At 40.9% G+C, this 22013-nt stretch overlaps 1 protein-coding gene across 2 annotated transcripts; it reads right to left on the bottom strand.

Annotated features, from left to right (window-relative positions):
* Positions 1 to 1922: 1922 nt before the first annotated feature.
* znf362a (zinc finger protein 362a) lies at positions 1923 to 21977 on the bottom strand. 2 transcript variants are annotated; one of them, XM_080891771.1, is made up of 10 exons: positions 20085 to 21976; positions 17815 to 17925; positions 14578 to 14641; positions 12194 to 12434; positions 10201 to 10326; positions 7294 to 7618; positions 6865 to 7089; positions 4315 to 4393; positions 4057 to 4215; positions 1923 to 3970 (listed from the first exon to the last, which is right to left on the bottom strand). In XM_080891771.1, the coding sequence occupies exons 3-10, from the start codon at positions 14638 to 14640 to the stop codon at positions 3851 to 3853; spliced, it is 1338 nt and encodes a 445-aa protein (XP_080747897.1). In that variant the 5' UTR covers position 14641; positions 17815 to 17925; positions 20085 to 21976; the 3' UTR covers positions 1923 to 3850. The 2 variants fall into 2 exon arrangements, with proteins under 2 accessions (XP_080747897.1, XP_080747898.1); XM_080891772.1 differs by having other exon boundaries at positions 12194 to 12401; positions 17815 to 21977.
* Positions 21978 to 22013: the final 36 nt, after the last annotated feature.

The raw sequence follows: 22013 nt of genomic DNA, 5'->3' as shown, positions 1-22013 counted from the left end.
CTTCTCTAGTTGCTCTGTCTCCCCTGTCAGCTGTATCCCCTTGTCTAGTTCGCGTCTCTGTGTATCCTTAGTTGTTATATCCCCGTGTCCAGTCAGTGTCTGTGTCTGCCCTGGTCCCACGTCTCTGTTCCCTCTGTAGTGCCTGCATGTGAGTCTGTGTCTTTGTTCAGTCTGTGTTTTGTGTTTCCTGTTTTACTTTGAAGGTCTCTGTCTTATCTCTTTGGGGTGGCTGTAGCTCAGGTGGCAGAGCAGGTCAGCCACTAATCAGAAGGTCGGTGGTTCGATCCCAGGCTGCCTCCTGGCTGCATGCCAAATATCCTTGGGCAAGATACTAACCCCGTGTTTGCCTACTGGTGGTGGTCAGAGGGCCCGGTGGCGCCTGTGTCCGGCAGCCTCGCCTCTGTCAGTGCGCCCCAGGGCAGCTGTGGCTACAATGTAGCTTGCCATCGCCAATGTGTGTGTGAATGGGTGAATGACTGAATGTAGTGTGAAGCGCTTTGGGGTCCTTAGGGACTAGAAAAGCGCTATACAAATGCAGGCCATTTACCATTCAGTGTGTTCAGTTGACGCTTCCTTGTCTCGTCAGTTCTGATTTGCCCCAGCTGTGTTTCCCTCCTGTTACCCATTCCCTGATTGCTCCCTCTGTGTATTTAAGCCCTGTGTTTCTCTGTGTCTGTGTCGCGATCTACCGTTTACCTAGCTGTGTGTTCTGTCAGTCCTCCGGTTTAAAGTTTATTTTGATTTTTTCCAGTTATGTTATATTTTGAGTTCACGACTGTCTCCGGAGTCTGCACCTTGGGTCCTATTCCTGTCTGCACATAGCCACACATAACAGTGTAGGCCTGATTATTGTTATTATCCCAATCACGATGCTGTCTGTTAACATCTCCTGTAGGACATGTGCTTGAAAGGTTTGCCCAGCCTCCCTCTCCCAACTTTATCACCGGCAGGTGCCTCAGCTCCGCCATGGCGTCTGAAAAAATGTTTGTTTTTTTTCTTTTTATTCTTAAGACGATTGTACAGCTTAAAGCATCATCTTCTTTTCAACCAGACTGTGCTCCTAAATTTCAGCCTTTTGTCTCATTAGTTGGGTTTGGAACATTTTTTTGGGAGCAACTGAAATACAAATGAGTGGTGAATGTAGTTAATCAGAATTGCCAGGACAGACATAAGAGCAACTGGAAAAGTCACATTTCAAAGCATAAAGTGACTACTGTCTGGAAGCAACTTCATTGCACACTGTGTGAAGTTGGAAGTACACAATGATAGTGCTCACAGTGATCAGAGACTTTAGTTGTACAACTGCACTTTCTTGATTTTATTCCACATCAATTTCATAAACTCATAATGCAAATACAAGCTCTTTGCTCCTGTTTGCATCAACAACAATGTGTAGTTTGAGACATGCCCCCGCAGTTGTCACTAAAGAAATTCAGCTGCACTTTTATTTTCTTTTTGAACAGCCCTAAACCATTTTTTTTCTTTAAAGGAAGTTACAAAAACATAGTCGACATCTGTCTAAAGTGTGAAGAACAAAATAAGTGGTGTGAAATCGACACCCTACAAACACGTTTACCGGAGAAGTTGGTCTAATGGACCAGTGTGACATGACTTTTGCTATGAACACTGATAAGGTGACTTGTACAGTATTTTCTTTCATTAGTTTACAGTCAGTCACAACTTTGTATTGGACTAAATGTGCAATGTTTGCTCAGTTCCACTATGGTTCACCTAGCTCTGAGCAGGTGACCTATATGCCTAAAGGACTCCTGTAAGTGAGTGAGTTTGAGTTCCTGCGACTCATTCCTCCCCACCTCTGTCACCGGAAGTCTTTTTTTCTTGCTTATTTTGTTTATGTGCAACCACAAAAGCGAAGAGGGGAGGGGAAAAAAGACTTTTACAACTATTTAATATAAAATGGGTTGACAGTAGGTATAGTTTATTTACAGTATACGTCATGCTATAACATAAAAGGCAAATGTAAAGCCAACAACAAAATGAAATGTAGAATTGTAACTAAATTAAGGCTTAAATGCATATAAAATGACAAAATATTCATTCATAAATCAATTAAAAAAATACATATTCAAATAAGGCTGATGCTTTGATTACACAACCAAGAAGGAAAAAGCTTATTGTCAAATAATGGTGGTGGAAGTCTTGCCACCACATTGGTTTATTTTAAGACCAGATTAAATACAAAACAGACAAAACAAATAGCGCACAACACACACACTCACACACACACACACACACAAACAAATATAAATTTGGCAAGATAAGTGATTATACATTGCCATTTTTTCAGTTTTAACTTAAACTGAGAGTAACACATGTTTGGGTTACAACATATAACATTTTTTAACTCCACCCATAAGAAGCAAAAACCTCTGATTTTAAATTTGGCCCCTGTGAAGCACTGTACTGCTTCCATCTTGCATTTTCCATTTGCACTGCCCATCAGAGTCACACATACATGTGCAGGTTCTGTGTCAAATGGACTTCTATGTTGAGCATCATCTCGGTGTTCAGCGGAACAGTCCACGGTATTCATGCCCCAAGGTGGCGCATCAGGTTGAGAGCATGACCAGGAGCATACTCATTTATCTTTAACCATAAGCCTTCAATTCATAACACAGAGCTTTACAGTCACTTTCTGAGAGATATCTAGAATCTTCAGCGTAAACAACCTGAACTGTGACGTTAGCCCATGGGGCATTGCAGACACGGCAGTTTCCCACCAGTGTTTGCCCTCCACCCCCTGCATGTGCACTTGTTTCCCAAAACATTTAACTTGTGAGTAAATGAGTGAAATTCAGTCCACCGTTTACTCCCAGGTCCTGGGAGCAATCTAAAGTTAACAGAAGCACAAAAAGTGACTCAGAGGTGAAATAGAAGATAACCTTGAAAGCTAGAGTGATTAAAGGTTATCACGTGAGGGCTGTTTTTGGTATTTTGCCTTTTATGGGTGGAGTAATGAAACATTGTTCCTTGCATTTGTAACACTACTGAATGCAGAAACTCTTGCATTCGTTGTATGACAGCTTCTATTTCATTTTTCAGTGGCTTGGAGGTTTATTTAGTATATTTTTATGAGACACTTTATAACAGTGCTCATCATTCAGAACTTTTAAACCTTGACCAGATTAAACTGAGTTCTCCAGGATTGCTTTGAGCATATTTGTTTAACAATACAAAAACTAAAATTAAAAAAAAGAAGAAAAGAATTAAAAACTAAATTTGATAATGAGTCACAGCGGCTCAGATTGAACTTGGCAGCAGGCTGAAAATAATAAGAATAATAAGATGTGTGTATTACGGTCATGTGGTTGATGAAACGTTGCTGACGAAGCTGACATGAGAAGTGGCACGATATACATGAATAGCTACACAGTATATAAGCATTCACTTTTATGTTAACTTGGCCACTCAGCTAATGGAAGACTATTTCTGATGCAAATATATTTATTTTGTAAAGAGTAAAGAAAGTAAAGGACTGTATAAAAAAGACAAATAAATCTGTGAAACACACAAAAAAAAGGTTAAAAAGGTTTTCCATGTAGCTGCCTGGAGCATTTTTTTTTCCTGTGAAGTCACATAGAAAAATGAAATTTTAGGCCTGTGATTTTCAGGCCGGAAAGTGCTGAGAAATCATCTTTGGATGCCCCCGATAATACTGTCTGGTCAGCAAGGAAGGACAGGAGGATATACTCAATAAAAGAGCACCTCGTCACAAAATACTGGCAATCTGGCACATTTTTTTGGATCCCAGTAGCGGGCTGTGTGGTTCATCAGAGGACCAAAGTGACGATGTCACAGAAAACAGGAGGGCAGGAGACGCGTGAAGGGCTCAGATGAGGGAGATCCGTATAGGGATGGCGGGAGAGTCTGTCCTGTGATGAGGGGAGTGATGAGACACCACGTGTTCCACCACTGCGTGTTTAGACATGTGTTTCATAAGGTAGGTCTCCTGAGAAGAAGCAGAGGAAAGCTATTTAGATGTGACCGTTGCCCCTTAATTGAGGCTTAAAAATATGACTCGGGTTTTGAACTCACAGAGGTGTACGACCTGCCGCACATGCTGCAGCAGTAGGCCTTGGCGTTTTTTATGGCATGTGCAGACAAGTGGATTTGAAGTGAGGCAGAGTCTGAGTAGGCACGGTAACAGTTGGAACATTTGAAGGGCTTGTCTTTGTTGTGCTGCCTCTGGTGAGACTTTAGAGAGAAAACACACGCACACGAAGCCAAATGGTCATCAGGCAAGTTTAAGGGGAAAAAAAAAAAAAAAGTACGTCAGAGTTCATGTTTACCTACCTGCAGATTAGACAGCTGCGTAAAAGCTTTTTCACATCCAGGATGGGCACATTTATAAGGCCGATCCCCTGTGTGGATTCTGAAACGAGAAAAATGAACCAACAGGTGAGACGGGAAGCCGGCAGCTTGCAGATGTTTGCAATCTACTTAGTTTTGAATGAATTCAAATGATTGCTCAAGTTACAAGGACGTCTGCACAGCAATGAATAATAAGTGTCGTCAGTGAGGTTAATTCGGTCATGGAAAGTGAAAAAAAAAAAAAAAAAGCCAGCAAAAAGCAACACAGATGCTTGAAAGAATGGTCAACCTTTAGAATAAAGTCTCTCCTTTGAAGCAAGAAAGAGACTTCTTTCCACTTTTAGGTCTGTACTTGATGATGGCGATGTGACGTATATGCATGTGTCCTCAGAAGCCTTATTTAATACTGTGTTGTTTGGTCAGGCTGGGTGGTCTCCTTTGTCATGTCATGAACTGGTAACTCATTTATAAGGCTATTCTTGATTTGTTCACATCTTACTCACTGACTTACATTCACCAAAAAGTTGAATTTAATTCAATTTCCTTTATATAGCATCAAATCACAACAACAGTTGCTTCAAGGTGCTTTACACAGTAAGGTAAAGACCCTATAATGATAAAAAAAAATAAAAATAAATAGAGAAATCCCCAACAATCATATGACCCCCCTATGAGCAAGTGCTTTGGCGACAGTGGGAAGGAAAAACTCCCTTTTAACAGGAAGAAACCTCCAGCAGAACCAGGCTCAGGGAGGGGCGGCCATCCGCTGCGGCCGGTTGGGGATGAGGCAAGGAAGACGGGACAGGAGACACGCGGTGTTAAAGAACCAAAGATTAATAATGTGAGAAGTTATTGGTTATTCCTTTAGTTTTCCCCAAAGGTTTGTACTGAATTTGGAAAAAGAGCAATCAAATTTTCAGCTTCTTTCTCCTTGAATCAGCTGCAGAATCAACTAAAACTTAAGGAACCGGTCTCAATTAATGAATTTAAGGCAATTTCAAGTGAGTTCAATGCAATTACTTTAGCCTGCAAATGTTTTTGCTGGAATATTATTACCTAGAAAATTACTTTTATTGACACCCGAGGTTTATATATTTTGGTTGTTTCTGCATTTATTTATTTATTTATTTACAGCTGATTGCAAAGAGAAACTGTGACCATAATCTTCTCTTGTCCAAAGTACGTGTTCAGTATAAGTTCATGTAATTATCTGTCAAGGTGAAAAATGAAGCTGCCTTCATGACATGAAAATCTCTAAGTTCAACACACTTAGCTTACCCATTACTCTCACGTCATGTTAAAACCATGTGGACTTCTGATGGTTCTGCCTCTTGTGGACGCTCTCTATATAATCATGTTCATGACTTCTTGCTAATTAGTTTTGAGATTTTCCATCAGTTGATTCATTTTTAGTATTACACGACTTTTCATTCTTTTGTTGCTTGCATCAAACTTCATAATGAACATTGAAAAGAAAACTATACTATTTCTTAGTGTCTGGCTTTATTATGTTGTCATGGGACTATTTAAATTAAATACAGAGTTTAAATGAGTTTAAAAAAAGATGCATTTTCTTTTCTTTGCTTGTACCTGGTTGGCTGCCCTTTTGCTTTGAACAGCTTTTAATCTTTACGGCATAGATTAATCGAGGTACTGAAAACATTCCTCAGAGATTTTGAACCATATTTATATGAGAGCATCACAGTTGCTGCACATTTGTCCGCTACACATCAACGATGCCAATCTTGCCACCACAAAGTTGCTCTATTTGATTGATATTAGGAGACTGTGGAAGGCCATTTGAGTACAGTGAATTCACTGTCATGCTCGTGAAACCAGTTTGAGGTGATTTGAACTTTGTGTAATGGTGTGTTATCCTGCTGAAAGTAGGCATCTAAGTACAGATGGGACTAAGGGGTCCAAACCATGCCAGGGAAATATCCCTCACACCATTACACCATAGTTTATGCCAAATTCTTACCCTACAGTCCCGATGTCATATCAGAATTTATGAATCTGAGGCCAGACAATATTTATTCCAATACACTGTAGTCCAGTTTTGGTGAAGTTCAGTTTCCTGCTCTTAGCTGACAGGAGTGGCATCTGGTGTGGTCTTCTTCTACTATAAGCTCATCTGCTTCAAGGTCAAAAGTAATGTTTGTTCAGAGAAGTAGTTGAACAGTCAAAGCTAATAAAATGAATGTTTATTTGTACATGTCACAGAGAATTCCAATCTTTTTGAAAACTGGGCTGCACAACAGGCTCAAACGTCAGCTCCTGTTCTTACAAGTTACCATTATTTATAGAGCCAGTTCACGTTAAATACAAAATAAATATGTCAAGTTCAAGCATATATTTTCTCTCCTGTTGTAATATTAAGTGATTATCCTCATTAGGAAACACTGAGCTGTAGGGGAAGATCCAGCTGTCACGTTAAAATAGGACTCGTGCATTTATGTTCCCTGTGCTTTTAGAAGATGACAACATAATTGCGAAACAAACTATCACAAATACACTGTAAACATTTCAGACCTGGTGTGCTGCTGAAGGTGGGAGAGCTGGCGAAAACATTTCTCACAGTAGGTACAGCGATAAGGTTTGACGCCCAGGTGTATGCGCAGGTGCTGGGCTAGGTAGGACGCGTTCGCAAAGGACTTGGTGCAGTGAGGGCACTTGTGAGCCTTCGCCTCTGTGTGTGTTTTGGAGTGAATCTGCATGTCTGACTTAGAGAAGAAGGTCAGCGGACAAACTTTACACCTGCGTCAAAAACAGAAACAGAGATGCACTTGTGAATATTCTTCCAACCCCCATTGTTTCAAAAAACAGCAGAAGTGTCGCCAAACCCCTTTGCATGTTAACGCCATGAGGAAGCTGTTAAAGCTATGAGGAAGTTCTTTCTTGTATTAATACTTAATACTAATTAATACTAATGAGCTGCTGTAAATGCAGGTCTTTTGCTACCTGTAGGTTTTTCCCTCTTTGGCAGCAATGGTGATGCACGACTGGTCGTTGCCTGAGGCTAGAAATGGGTAGGGCACCACCAAAAGAGATGACCCATTCTCTGCCTTTATCTTCTTGCGTCCTCGTTCCTGCTTTGGAGGAGGACCGAGGAGTCCCACGAGTCCACCGCTGTTTTTCCCAGGCTCCATGCCGTGGCCGGCCAACCCTGAGATGAGGTGAGGGGAGGGAGCTCCACCCAGCCGGCTGTGGCTGCTTGAGGTGGGCGTGGTGGGGGTGATGATCTCAGAGGTGTTTAGGTTGCCTGTTCTGGATGCCAGCGCCACACCTAACAGATGGAAGACAAAGACATGATTGCAAAGCGTTTACCTTTCAGCTGGCATAAATCCAGAGAGGATCAAATAGATATTAAAAGATATTTCATATTTCCTGGGGTCTCCAAATGTTTCATTTTCATTTAACGGTGAAGATTCATTAGCTTGTAGAACAACCTTTAACACCAATAACTTGAATTAAACGTTTTCTCTTTGACACCACTCTTCTTTACAGTGTGTCTTCGGTTCGCTGAGGTGAAATTAAGGTACTGCCACAAAATTTTGAGGTGTGGACTTTGTAACACTGTGATTTTTTCTTTTTCAGCCTTTCTGTTGTAGATGTTGCTGCTCTGCTCGTGATCTATCTTGTCCTGTTGCTGAATCTGGAATATTTTGGTATACAGAGGAGCTCATAGTTGACCTCAAGGTGCCTCTTGCTGAAAAACAAGCCCAAATCATCTCCCCTCCACTACCATGCTTGACAGTTGCTATGAGGGGAGTGTGTTTAAATACTGTGCCTTATGGTCAAACATCCCCACTTTGTTTCAGGACTGATTTGTTCAGATGCAACTTTTCAAACCTAAGGTGTGCTGCTATGTTGTTTTCAGAGAATAGAGGTTTTCTTCCAACAATCCTTCAAGCTAGTTCAGTTTCTCTGAGCATTGCACGGTCTGACCTCGGGGTGAATTTGCTGGGACATCCACTCCTGGCAGGAATGTGGCCTTGTGTTCACACACATACCTGAATGCTTCAGACCAGCAAACCAACAAAACTTCTACTTTTATAGAGCTGCTCTCACTTGCTGATCGTCAATTATTCACATATTAGCAGCACCTGGTTTCTACTTACCCTTTAACTTCACATGGAAGCAGTAAAAGTGTACTAGTGTTTCCACTTTTTCACAGGACTGCACACACAAGTATTATTTGCCTGGCAATAGGACTGGCATGACTTCATTAAGCCGTGACACAGTTTAGGCACCTGGACACAATAATGCTGCACGTTGTAGCATGCCACAGAAAATCTATAAATTTGCATGTACAATCAAATGGAAATAACTTGATGCTGCATCTGAGTTTAGTTGATCCATTTTACAATGATAAATATCCCAGTCTGCGGGTGCTTAAGAGCACAGGTAGAGTTTAAACTGCAGTTCCTTAGTTTAGGTTACCATGTGGCTTTGCTCACATTGTCCACATCCATCCATCCATTTAAATTCTCTCATCTTAAAATACAATGTATTCATTATAAAGCTGTGAAATCTTAGTGTTTAAAGTTAGCTCTGTAAATATGGTAAATGGCTGTTATCGAACACTTTGCTACTCAACTTAAGCACTTTATAAAATATGCCTCATTGACACCCATTCATTCAATCACATTTTCTGAACCTACCGTATTTCCCGGACTACAAAGCGCACCTAAATATTAGCCGCACAAGCTAAAATCAGGGGAAAATCCTGTTTTGTACATACATTAGCCGCACCTGACTAAAAGCCGCAGGTGTTTCAATGTTGACTTATCATATGTAAGAGAATATGCACAAAGGGAATTGTCAGGAAAGAGATGGCTGTTTGGAGACACACCCCTTTTATTAATATTTTGAAAAACAAGTTATGGGTACATATTTGCACATGTAGTACATAACAGTAACCTACAGCACACCAGAAAAATAGATTCGGACTACCTTTTAGGCTCAGGTGCAGTGACACGGCTTTAACAAGAAGAAAAGTCAGTCATTCACCACCATCTTTCTCTTCTTCCTGCGCACTAAAACCACCAAAGTCCTCTTCTCCAGTGTCGGATACAAACAGGCTCAGGATGGCTTCGTCATCCACTCTTCTTCTCTCCTTCGTTGTCACTTTCAAAACCAAAGAAATCCTCATTGTCAGTGTCAGAGTCGAACACCCTCAGAAGGGCCGTGGCGGTGTCCTCCTCTCCATCATGCAGCAGTCCAGCCCTTCAAAATCCGTTGGTGATCGTGGATGTTTTCACACTTTTCCACGCTGTCAGAATCCACCGGTGGAGTTGGGCATAACTTGCTTTTTGGGCATAACTTGCAAGTTTATCGCCGCTCATCATCCACGCCTCCCGCTGAATGCGTAGCGCTACTTTGAAGTTTGTTTTTCGCGCTACTTCGTACGGCACTACGTTGCCTGGCGGACGGACATGTGACTAACATACCACTCTTGAACCCCGATCCTTCCGCCAGGCAACGTAGTGCCGTACAACAGCGGAACACACAAAACAAATCGTCTTACGATATGACAAAAATCACGGACAATCCATAGAAAAGCCGCACCTGACTAAAAGCCGCAGGGTTCAAAGCTTGTGCAAAAAGTAGCGGCTTATAGCCCGACATTTACGGTAAATGCTTTCTAGCTAACATTTATACACATTGATACACCAAGATGAATACACCGAGAGCATCTTGGAGATCTGTATCTCACCAAGGATACTTTGGCATGGAGACTGGACCAGCCAGCCACCAACCTTTCGATTAGGTTGACCTGCTCTACCTCCTGAGCTACAGCCACACCCATAAATATGTTTGTAATTCTAAATAATCAATAAAATCTGCAGAAATCTGCATGGTTACCTGAGACGTGGTTTGTTCTGGAAGGATGATCTATGAGTTGACGCAGATGCCAGTCTTCCCATAATCCTCTGGCTTTTATAGCTGCCTTGTCATCTAGATTCAAGTTTACATCTCCAAGAATACGGCCTGAAAGACAACCACACACACACAGCCTGTGTAATTACAGACTAAATGCAATGAAATGACATTACAGTAAAATTATTAAAGAAATTTCACCAAATTTGAAGAATACACACACATATACAGTGGGGCAAAAAAGTATTTAGTCAGCCACCGATTGTGCAAGTTCCCCCACCTAAAATGATGACAGAGGTCAGTAATTTGCACCAGAGGTACACTTCAACTGTGAGAGACAGAATGTGAAAAAAAAAAATCCATGAATTCACATGGTAGGATTTGTAAAGAATTTATTCGTAAATCAGGGTGGAAAATAAGTATTTGGTCAATAACAAAAATACAACTCAATACTTTGTAACATAACCTTTGTTGGCAATAACAGAGGTCAAACGTTTACTATAGGTCTTTACCAGGTTTGCACACACAGTAGCTGGTATTTTGGCTCATTCCTCCATGCAGATCTTCTCGAGAGCAGTGATGTTTTGGGGCTGTCGCAGAGCAACACGGACTTTCAACTCCCGCCACAGATTTTCTATGGGGTTGAGGTCTGGAGACTGGCTAGGCCACTCCAGGACTTTCAAATGCTTCTTACGGAGCCACTCCTTTGTTGCCCGGGTGGTGTGTTTTGGATCATTGTCATGTTGGAAGACCCAGCCTCGTTTCATCTTCAAAGTTCTCACTGATGGAAGGAGGTTTTGGCTCAAAATCTCACGATACATGGCCCCATTCATTCTGTCCTTAACACGGATCAGTCGTCCTGTCCCCTTGGCAGAAAAACAGCCCCATAGCATGATGTTTCCACCCCCATGCTTCACAGTAGGTATGGTGTTCTTGGGATGCAACTCAGTATTCTTCTTCCTCCAAACACGACGAGTTGAGTTTATACCAAAAAGTTCTACTTTGGTTTCATCTGACCACATGACATTCTCCCAATCCTCTGCTGTATCATCCATGTGCTCTCTGGCAAACTTCAGACGGGCCTGGACATGCACTGGCTTCAGCAGCGGAACACGTCTGGCACTGCGGGATTTGATTCCCTGCCGTTGTAGTGTGTTACTGATGGTGACCTTTGTTACTTTGGTCCCAGCTCTCTGCAGGTCATTCACCAGGTCCCCCCGTGTGGTTCTGGGATCAAAGCTCACCGTTCTCATGATCATTTTGACCCCACGGGATGAGATCTTGTGTGGCGCCCCAGATCGTGGGAGATTATCAGTGGTCTTGTATGTCTTCCATTTTCTGATGATTGCTCCCACAGTTGATTTTTTCACACCAAGCTGCTTGCCTATTGCAGATTCACTCTTCCCAGTCTGGTGCAGGTCTACAATACTTTTCCTGGTGTCCTTCGAAAGCTCTTTGGTCTTGGCCATGGCGGAGTTTGGAGTCTGACTGTTTGAGGCTGTGGACAGGTGTCTTTTATACAGATGATGAGTTCAAACAGGTGCCATTCATACAGGTAACGAGTGGGGGACAGAAAAGCTTCTTACAGAAGGCGTTACAGGTCTGTGAGAGCCAGAGATTTTCCTTGTTTGAGGTGACCAAATACTTATTTTCCACCCTGATTTACGAATAAATTCTTTACAAATCCTACCATGTGAATTCATGGATTTTTTTTTCACATTCTGTCTCTCACAGTTGAAGTGTACCTCTGGTGCAAATTACTGACCTCTGTCATCATTTTAAGCAGGGGAACTTGCACAATCGGTGGCTGACTAAATACTTTTTTGCCCCACTGTATGTGCGCCCTTACATAACTGTAACTTCCTGATATGTGGACATGTGAATAGACTTTTCATTACTAATTATATTAGCCTTTAATGAGGCAAATGACTCTTTGCAGGAGACTAAGGAAACTGGTGTGTACTTAGCGCTGGAGTACCTGTGACTGAGCTGGAGGCAGGGCGGGCGTGCAGGGCGATATCAGGCTGAGATGGGCTGTGGTTGTGAAGAACAGGCATCTGCTGGGCTTTGGATATCCCATGCTGGCCGCCTTCTGGCTGGCTGGAGGTAGCCAATAGAGGCTGCTGGGAAGGGGCTGAAGCAGGGGGCAGATGATGCGGTCTGATCTTCTCCGCCATCAGCTGCTCCTTGATTTTATTGATCAATACTAGGTTATCCAGCTGACAGCCAGAAAACAACATTTGTGACAAGAAAACAGCCATCAGTTCAGTCAGTCAGTTCATAAGGAAATGGTTCCCTCTTGTGGCTAACACCTGATATTACATGCGTTTCCAGCCATTTCCCTTTGGAGGCGCTTTTTTAAAAATGATTTTTAAAACCAGAAAGAAGCCCAAATAGGTAGTAGCTACTGAATAATGCAGAAAAAAATTAAAAATAAAACGTGACTTCCTCTGAGTGATCTTCAACAATCCTTGGTTTCAAGGTTTGTATGACTGTTATTTAAACATACACTTACACTTTCTCTATATTCATTTTATTGACAGTATTCAGATGGGAAGATTTATGCTAACTGTGTTGCCAAAACTAATCGGCAGTTAGCACAACTTAGCTTAAAGAATGGAAAAAATGTTTTAAAAAATAAAAAACTAGCCTAGCTCTCTCCAAATTAAAAAGCTTTTCCCCAACATGCCACACCTGTTTAACTGCAATAAATAAAAAACAAACAAACATGAAAACAAATCAGAATGTAGTTTTACCCGAAGTTATGTGTATATCTTAGCCACACAATGCTAAGCTATAAAATATTTCAGTGCTAACCACCTTCAAAATCACAGCTTTTTAAATATTAAATATTGTTTTTTCCCCAGGTTAATCGAATTACATATCAACATTTAAGGATTTAGTTGTGCTCATGTTTTTATTTAAATCACTGTACATACACTAGTTATGTGCTTTTTAAAAAAAGAAAAATTCATGCTAGGCTAAGCTAAATACTTTCTGGTTGTAGCTCTATATTTAACAAACAAATATTAAAATTTAATTATGTCAGAAAAACTAATAAATGTTTCCAAGTGCAGTAAGGTGCAAACATCTTAAGCTGCCCCTCATTTCTGTATGTTTTGCTAGGAAAATAGATACAGGCAAGGTGATTTACTAAAACGTGCTAGCATAAAGGTAAAACATACTTTTTTTTAAGTGTACATTTCTAACAAGCTTAAAGGCAAATATTTTCCAAGGCAGTGTTTAATTTTCAAGGTTGCCATTCACAACCTGAACTGTTAGGCAAGCTTTCTTTCTTTAAGTAGTCTTCAGGAATAGTTCTCCAGACTTCTTCAAGGACATTCAAAGCTCTTCTTTGTGTGTTGGCTGCCTTTTTTTTCTAGTCTCTATTGTGATGATTTCACACTGCTTCAATATTGTTGCGGTATGGGCTCTGGAGAGACCAATCCAATCTATGACTGATAGAGTTGCACTGAGTTTTTATATCCAGGTATTCTTTTAATGCATTGGCAGTGTGTTTGGGATCATTGTCAGACTTTGAAATGCTTTCCAGTTGGTATTGCATGGTGGTTCAGCCAACTGCATTCACAATTCATCAATTTTGACAAGATCTGCAACAGTACTAGCTAAAATGTAGCACCAAAGTACGAAAGATGCTCCACTGTATTTTACGCATGACTGTAAACACTCACCTCTCCACCTTTATCATGATCTCTGCCATATGTATATATATATATATATATATATATATATATATATATATATACACACACACACACACACACACACACACACACACACACACACACACACACATCAGTTTTTTTTTTCTCCCTGGTTCCCTCCTTAAGAATGACTTCTCATCAGCCACCCTTCCATTGTACACAAACCCAAGATATACCAGGTTTTCAGTTAATACCTCTTTTGGAATTACCTTGTTGGTGTAAAAATACTGTTTTATGCCTTCAAACTGTTTTAATTTTTCATAGATCGTTATATTTAGACACCACACTGGTTGATCGCTCGAGTTTGGTGCTTTGTTTAACCTTGACTGATTCATAAATCTGTTCCTCTGACAATGGTCAGGTACAAGGACTGGACTGAAAAGTGAAAACGCAGCCATGGTCCAAAGAACAACTTTAAGAGTCTGGACAACTACTGCCCAAGACCTATTTAAAACACTACAACAACACCTGGCTCTTTGGAAGCAAATTATGAAGAAATGAAATATTGAATGCTCTATTTGTCTAGATCATTTAAAAAAATATATTTTTAAAACAAAAACAAAAAATATTCTAAACAGTCATGTAGAGTGTAGTGTTAAGATGTTTAGAAACAAGGGTGAATACCACAGTCACTCACCTGACCAGGCATGGCAGGAGGGGGAGGCCAAAAATAAGGGTTGTTAAAGCGGGGTTCAGCCATCCTGAAATAAATACATAGGGGTTATAAAAAAGGTGAACGGTGCTCTAAATGCTCAGGACTGAGGAAACATCTGTAGTCAAGCTTACAAGACAGGGATATCCACATTTACGTGTGATACCTTATCCCTGGTTCCACAGGTGAGTGATTGTTTTTAAGTTTTAAATAACAATGCAGGAAGTTATTTTGAGCACCCTTCACTGATTACCAGTTTGCGGCTCCTCAGATTGATCTTGTTTGAACCCACTGTTGTGAGAATCCTGGTAAAACGATGTCCTATATATATTTATGTGTGGATCTGTTGTTCATGTAGCACACAGCGGTTAAAACATGTGTCAGTAGCTCTCCACCCGTGCAGCAGCTGACTGTTAGATGTGATAATTTGAGATAATCTTTTCCAGTCTTGTGACAGCATTTTCAAAGAAACCCTGTATGAGTCCTCCTGCTTCCCGAAAAGTGTGTGAGAAAATGCTGTTTTCTCACACTTCATCTTCATCACTGATAGCAGGGAGGATGCTTCCAAGTTGCATTCGGTGAGTTTTTTCTTTTTTTTTGGGGGGGGGGGGGGGGGGGGAAGTGATGTCAGGCTTTTCCTTAAGATCTCCAACCACAAGTCAGCATGATGGGCATGCTGCCCGAGAGAGAGGCTCACGCAAGATTACGACAGCCAGCTAGAGGAACAGTTATCAGAGAAAACAGAAATGTTAGAAGCAAAGTGGCTCAGATCGTAATCACCCGCTTTTTCTGTCTCCACCTTGACACATGGGGCCCCGACTGGTTAAGAGTCTGATGGGCAACAGAGCAAAGTTTGCACAGAGTACAGCAAGACCCAAAAGACAGCCAGTGCCTAAACCAGAAGGTCAGTAATCCAATTATAAACACAGACTACAAGTATTGCTTCACAGACACAACATGCTACACTCATTTGTAAATGACTCAGCTGTTAACCTTAATTGTTTTCTTCCCTGGTTGACTACGATGGCACAATGCGAGCACAAACCTAGCAGTGCTTTATCGAGAAGCTGGTTTGACCAGGTGGGCAGAAACGCTCCTATTTTTCAGGCAGAGAACGTTACTAACTGCTCAAGTCCTGACCCGAAGGCCTTTCTTTCCATAACTTCTCTTTTCAACCCTGTATGAAGTTCTTTTTAAAACATTTCGCATTGCATGCTTTGGCACACATCCCCATTCCTAAGTCTGTTTGGCTTAGCAGAGGCAGAACAGAGTCCACATGAGTGAGCCAAGAGAAACAAAACTGATATGTTCAGGGGTACGAGCGTACAGTGCACCCCACAAAATATTTCTCTAATGATGCCAGCGGGGATACGTTTCAGTTCCCGGACCATTTCTGTCTTAAGGCAGCAGGCACAGTTTAGCAGTCCGTCTGGCAGCGGACAGCTTTGTGTCACTTTCAGACGCGACATCCTGAGACACTGAAAACGCATGCAACAGCAGCGAAATGCTCAAGTCGTCAGCAGTCAATCCGCAGGTTAATTTTTACGTCCTATACAGTCAGGACTGCATTGCTTTGCTCATTTAAGGACTGATTGTGCCAATTTTGGCCAGATTAGTTTCATTTTTTGTAGTACTGCATCTGACCTTGAGTATGGCAAGTTAAAGGTGTAATTATTTCCAGTCTATGGTTACTCTTGCTACAAAAGAAAAGTTAATCCAGGTGTTCAAGTTTAAAATAAAAAAATAAAAAAAATCACACGATGCAACAGCGTGAAACGTCACTTAATAATGCTGTTTAAAACTCTGAGGTTACTGTGACACTCTTAAAATGTTACTGGTTTTATTCAGAAGAAATAAACTCCTGCAGGTGATGAATTAATTAAATCATATGATGCACTTGGACACATCACACTTCTAGGCTAATGTGGCAGCTTTAGGCTTTTACCGTGACAAGGTCTGACCTGTCACCTTCTGAAATGTAGGTTTTAAACATGTTCATGTTTACAGCTGCAGACATGGCAGATTAAAGTTCCCTATTTTGGGTTCGTTAATATTTATACCGTGATACTTTGTGGTTATTATGACTATTTATTAATAGATTAGCAATATTAATAAGAGAAAGGGGTGTGAATATACACCCAGAAAATAGAAATCATGAAGCGGTCTTTTGTAGCTTAAATAATTGGGTTAAATAACATTTTCCTTCGACTTTTAAAGCTTTAATAAGGCTTCAAAAACAATCACGGTAAACATGCTTCATGCTGTTAATTTTGCATGAACTGTTATTGAATAAGTAGACTAATATATCTGCACATTTTTAGAGTCTAACGATCACACAGTTGGTTAGTCAGTCTCGGTCTGCTGGCAGCACATTTTAAATCCAGAACATCCTCTTTAAACCTCAATATTTCAGCTTTAAAAATAGATCAGACTTCGAGATTGCCTCTAAAAATTGAAATCCAACTTTCCCTGAAACAAAAGTTGGCGTTAACTTTCCCCATTTCTGTACCCGCTCTGCTTTTTTAACTCTCCGTTAAAAACAAAAAAGGGATCCGCTGTGCAAATCTTAACCCGAGCAGCTTTAAACACGAGCCGTTCCCTCCGGAGAGACACGATCCTCCGCTCTCCCCGGCCTGTCCGCCGCCTCTCCCACATTCTCAGACAGTTTATTAAAAAATTTCAGACAAAAGGAAAACAAAAATGGCAGCCCAGTCTTATTTTTATAAGCACTGGACGCCATATTCTGCAGATCCGAATATTATAAGCAGATAATTCTCCGGATGTGATTAAACGCTGCTGCGACGCATCTGCTAGCGGCATGTTTGCATTAAGCGTACGAATGATTGTTTACTTTGATTTGCAGGTTTGAATAGCCCGGCTCGGGGAGGAGGAAAAAAAAAAGCCCTGACACTTCCTACAACAATCATCATGCCTTTGCTGAATGCTCTGCAGCTGCTGAGCCATAAATCCAAACGTCGATGATAATCCTGACGCGCCGTGGAAGCTTTAAGTGGCACTGCGGCCGAAAAACGAAGTGATTATTCGCCATTAATGCGCTGCAAATGCGCTTTTTTGTAATTCCAACTTTTGCATGACTTAAATAAAAACGGTGACGAAGCGACACGGAGCAGCTGCGTGTGTGTGTGAGCGAGAGAGAGAGGGGGTAAGGAGGGTAAAAAAAGCAAAAAGAGGCAGAGAAATTGCATCGAGTGGCCAACGTACCTGAACCAGCGAGCAAGGAAACAATTTTTAAAAAAGGATTAGAGTCTTCTTTCTGCTCGCTCTCAGTCGGACTTCAAATCTTCCGGGTCGCCTGCTGTTCACTTCTGGGTGCTGCAGGCGAGGAATTGTTCAATGTAAAAACACTGCGCTCAAACAGATTTTTTAACCCATTTTCTGGCTTCTGGTTTCCTCGCAGATGTTGTGCGCATTTGCGCTGTAGCGTTAGATACACAATGGAAAAGTTCACATTTATCTGTGCACTGATTGTTTTGGCAGTAAGACATTTTATCTTATTTTATTTTATTTAATGTTATATTATATATTTGCATATGAAAGGGTGTCTCTTTCTTGTGTCATCGCTGAGAACAGGTGTGCACACAAATAATAAAACACAAGTCCAGCTGAGGTTTTTTTTATTTTTGCTTTTGGTTTTGTTCGGTTTTTTTCCTCCATCAGAGAGAGAGAGAGAGAGAGAGAGAGGTGGGGTAACAAGTGCGCAGCCTAACAGTGGGATTTGCCCTATGCAGGTGTAATCTGTTACACGGTCTGTAAAAAGCTGGCGCCCGTGTGTAGGAGATCACGATGGTCATGCACACATATGAAGTGTAATCCTCTCAGCAGCAGCAGCATGACAGGCTGCTAATATGCTCTGTGCTTAGCTCAGCAGGAGATGGCACTGCTGCCACAGAGAGGGCTTCAGCTGATGGTGAAGGTTTTGCCTCAATGATGAAAACAGGAGATATTTAGCATAGTCCCTTTACATTAGGGAATGGGACATCTCTAAACTACCACTGGTCATTTATTACTGGAGGTAATGCCTGTGGTGGTTTATTGTACAATCCATTATTTAAGGGGACGATTGAGGCAGTATAAAACTGTCAGTGTGGTTCTCCAAAAGTTGATTCTGTCCATCTGGAACTACATCCAGATGAACAGAATCAACTTTTGGAGATTTATTTACCTGGATGATTGAGCGTGCATCAAGATGTCAGTGTGGTTCTTTAGTGATTGAAGAAAGGGGCTCATTAGTACAAAGTGAATCTTCTAAAAATTGTAATTTAATTATTTAATGTTTTTAGGTTTTTACATGCCCTCTCACTCTTCTTTGAGGTAATACTAGCATGTACTGAAGTAATCTCAGACTTTTATGTTTTTAGCAGCAGACATGCTGAACTGAAAATGGGGCTGTCGGTTTTTACAAACAAAGGTTTTGTTTAAATAAGAATAGGATTTGTGTTTTTTTTCATAGCGTTCATGGTCCATCCTGTGAAGTGCAAAAACACTGTACTGTTTCTTTGTCACTGGGCAGAAATGAGTTTGAAGGAGACAAGTTCAAAGGTGGTGAGTTTGGATTTTGCTTCAAAACAATTAATGTGTTAATGTGATGTTTTAGTAAGGTGGGTCATTTTTAATCCATTTGGTTGCTAGGATACTCGAGGAAGTAATAATATAGGATGTAGATAAGAACCTTCAATGGTCTATGATGTACCTGTGAGACAGGTTTGGTGTCCTGAGTGACTAGGAGGATGTATGTGGAGTATGTGGACAGATGGAGGTTTGGAAGAGTCTAATGAAGAATTACTGCTGGTCTGTTTTTTATTTTGTTTTGTTTTGTTTTTCCCTTGGTGATGACATACTGCATGGCTACATTTGCACCACATATAGTAGTAATTAGCACTTTTTCTTGGATTTTGTTCCTTGTGTGAAACGTCTGTTTGATCAGATGTGAGAGCCACGGAGTGCTTTCTTTCTTTCTTTTTTGTAAAATTAAATTTTTGAACTGTATTTGCACATGAATGTGAATATTTTCTTTAGTGATTTATCTTTTACCGCATACAGAAATTTGTCCGTGTTGCTTTAACTTTTTTTCCAGCCCGTCACACTGCACAATGTCACAGCCATCAGTGTTAGCTTTAGTCCTGTGGCAGGGTGGAGCAAACCAACTTGCTTATAACAGTTAAAGCGCTTAGATTGATGCCTGTTCTTCAGTGTGATGTTTTACTGCAGGTGTAACATATACTTTATGCTATAAAATGCTGAATTGTAAGCTTGGCTTTGACACAAAAATCTCTCTAAAAAAAGAATTTCAAGGGACAATCCCAACATTTTTAAACAGCATGGCACATTTATGGATTATATTTGACAAACATTGTTTGAAAGCACACATGCTCGTGATTTAATTGCTGTAAACAGTTTTATGCCAATATCACACCGGCGGTCGTTCTTTACTTTCTGATAAGACTGTTTACACAGCTGAGTGTGCTTCTTACCTTTTCTGTTGACTGTAGGGGTCCATTTTTGTTTGACGCGCTGAGCTGCACTTGATGCTTCAAGCTTTTTGTCTTTGCTTGTAAAAGTAGGCTGAATATTTGGTGTTAATCTAATAATATCCAGCAACATACAACGGAGCCTTAATAAGATCAGATGATTTAGTCCAGGACTGCTGCATTCTTGGGGTTTTTAACCTGCCAACAAGCAGCCTTAATGAATGATTTTCTTTAATGTGTCATTTACTAACATGCTGAAGCTCTCTTTACTCTCTGCATCCTCTTAACTATATTTGCTGTTAGCATAAGCGTAAGCGCTCACACACACAAACATTCAAATCTATGTAAAATGCATATCTCAGTGGGACTTCACCTCTCCATCTTTGAAATGAGTCAGACAGAGAAAACAAAATGCATTCAAATGCCACTAAATACAAAGCAGGTGCACATAGAGAGCAGTGGGCTCTGATTTAATTGGCAGATCTCTGACTCCACATTTGTGGCTCTTACTTGGGCTGAAAGTAAATGTGGTCAGCTCATATTTGCCAAGGAATAACACTATAACATAGGTAATGGCTGCATTTTTCCTTTTTTGTTTGTTGCCTCAAAGTTTAATTCCAACATACATACAAATTTATCTTAACTAACACATCCAGCTGTTTTTCATGGTGGCTGCAGCCAAAGCAGAGGTGCCCATGCCACTGCTTTCCCCCTTCCACCTCCTCCTGGTCTTCTGGGAGGCACCAAGGATTCTCTCACCTAGTCAGATGCAAACTAAAGTGTTCCTTTCACCCTGTTTTGATTTAAACTAAGCAAAATGTTTGGAAATGAGTTGCTGATTTATTATGGGAAATAATTCAATTTGCAAATGTCATCATTATTGTTACATAAGATGTTGAAAATGCATTTGTATTTCATCATCTATTTAAAATCACATTTAACACCCCAGTCTAACAGCTAGCTAATTGTGACGCCAGCGTTCTTTTCTCCTGTATGATCAAAGTTTTTGGGAGTACTCTATTACAAATAAATGATAAACAAACACACACACACACACACACACACACACTTTTCACTGTGTATTTATCACATTTCACTTTCTGCTTTAGCTTCTCTATAGTTATCTGTCCTGTCTGTCTTGTGTTCACTTTTACTTCCTCTTGTTTCCCTGATTGTTTGCACCTGTGTTGTTCCCCAGCTATATTCACTTCCCGTGGGGAGCCACATGTATTTAAGTAGCCAGTTTTCTACTTATCGTTTGTCAGTGTATTTGTTATTCCACCCCGAGATGTTTCTAACATGTTTTGTATTTGTTTCCTGGATTAATTTTTTCTTTGGACCATTTCCTACTATGCTTGAAGTTTTAGTTCTGTCTGCCTGAGTTTAAGTCTGCATTTGGGGTCCTCTGACACACACACATCATGACACTATTATGCCATAGAAATCGGTGTTGGGGTCTCTCATGAATAGGCTCAGTTTTTAGGAACGCTTTTGTAAGTTTAGATGGTTCCTTCACTGTATTTTTCAGGATATCTGGGCTCTCACTTAGAGATAGAAGGAAAAGCTCAATCTTTCAGAGGGACTCTGAATAAAGCCATTGCTCCTCCGGATCAAAAGCAGCCAGTTCAGGTGGTAACCAGGCATCCTAGTCAGGTGACTGCTGGACGCCTCATAGGTGAGGTGTTACAGGTATTTCCTATTAGCAGAATGGCCACGGGGGAAACCCAGGACTCGCTAAAGATATTACATCTTTCAGCTGACTTGTAAATGACTTAGGTTCCCACCTGATGAGCTGATAGAGATAGTCATAGTGAGGGAACTTGGGGCTTCTCTGCTCAGACTGCTGCCCCCCAAAACACAAACCCGGCTAAGTGGTAGAAAATACATGATTGGCTTTTCAGGCAGCCACTAAAATGGATGTCAAAATATATA

The sequence above is a fragment of the Rhamphochromis sp. 'chilingali' genome (assembly GCF_963969265.1).
Source record: "Rhamphochromis sp. 'chilingali' genome assembly, chromosome: 9".
Taxonomy (NCBI): Eukaryota; Metazoa; Chordata; class Actinopteri; order Cichliformes; family Cichlidae; genus Rhamphochromis; species Rhamphochromis sp. 'chilingali'.
This window is presented reverse-complemented; position numbering and strand designations above follow the sequence as displayed.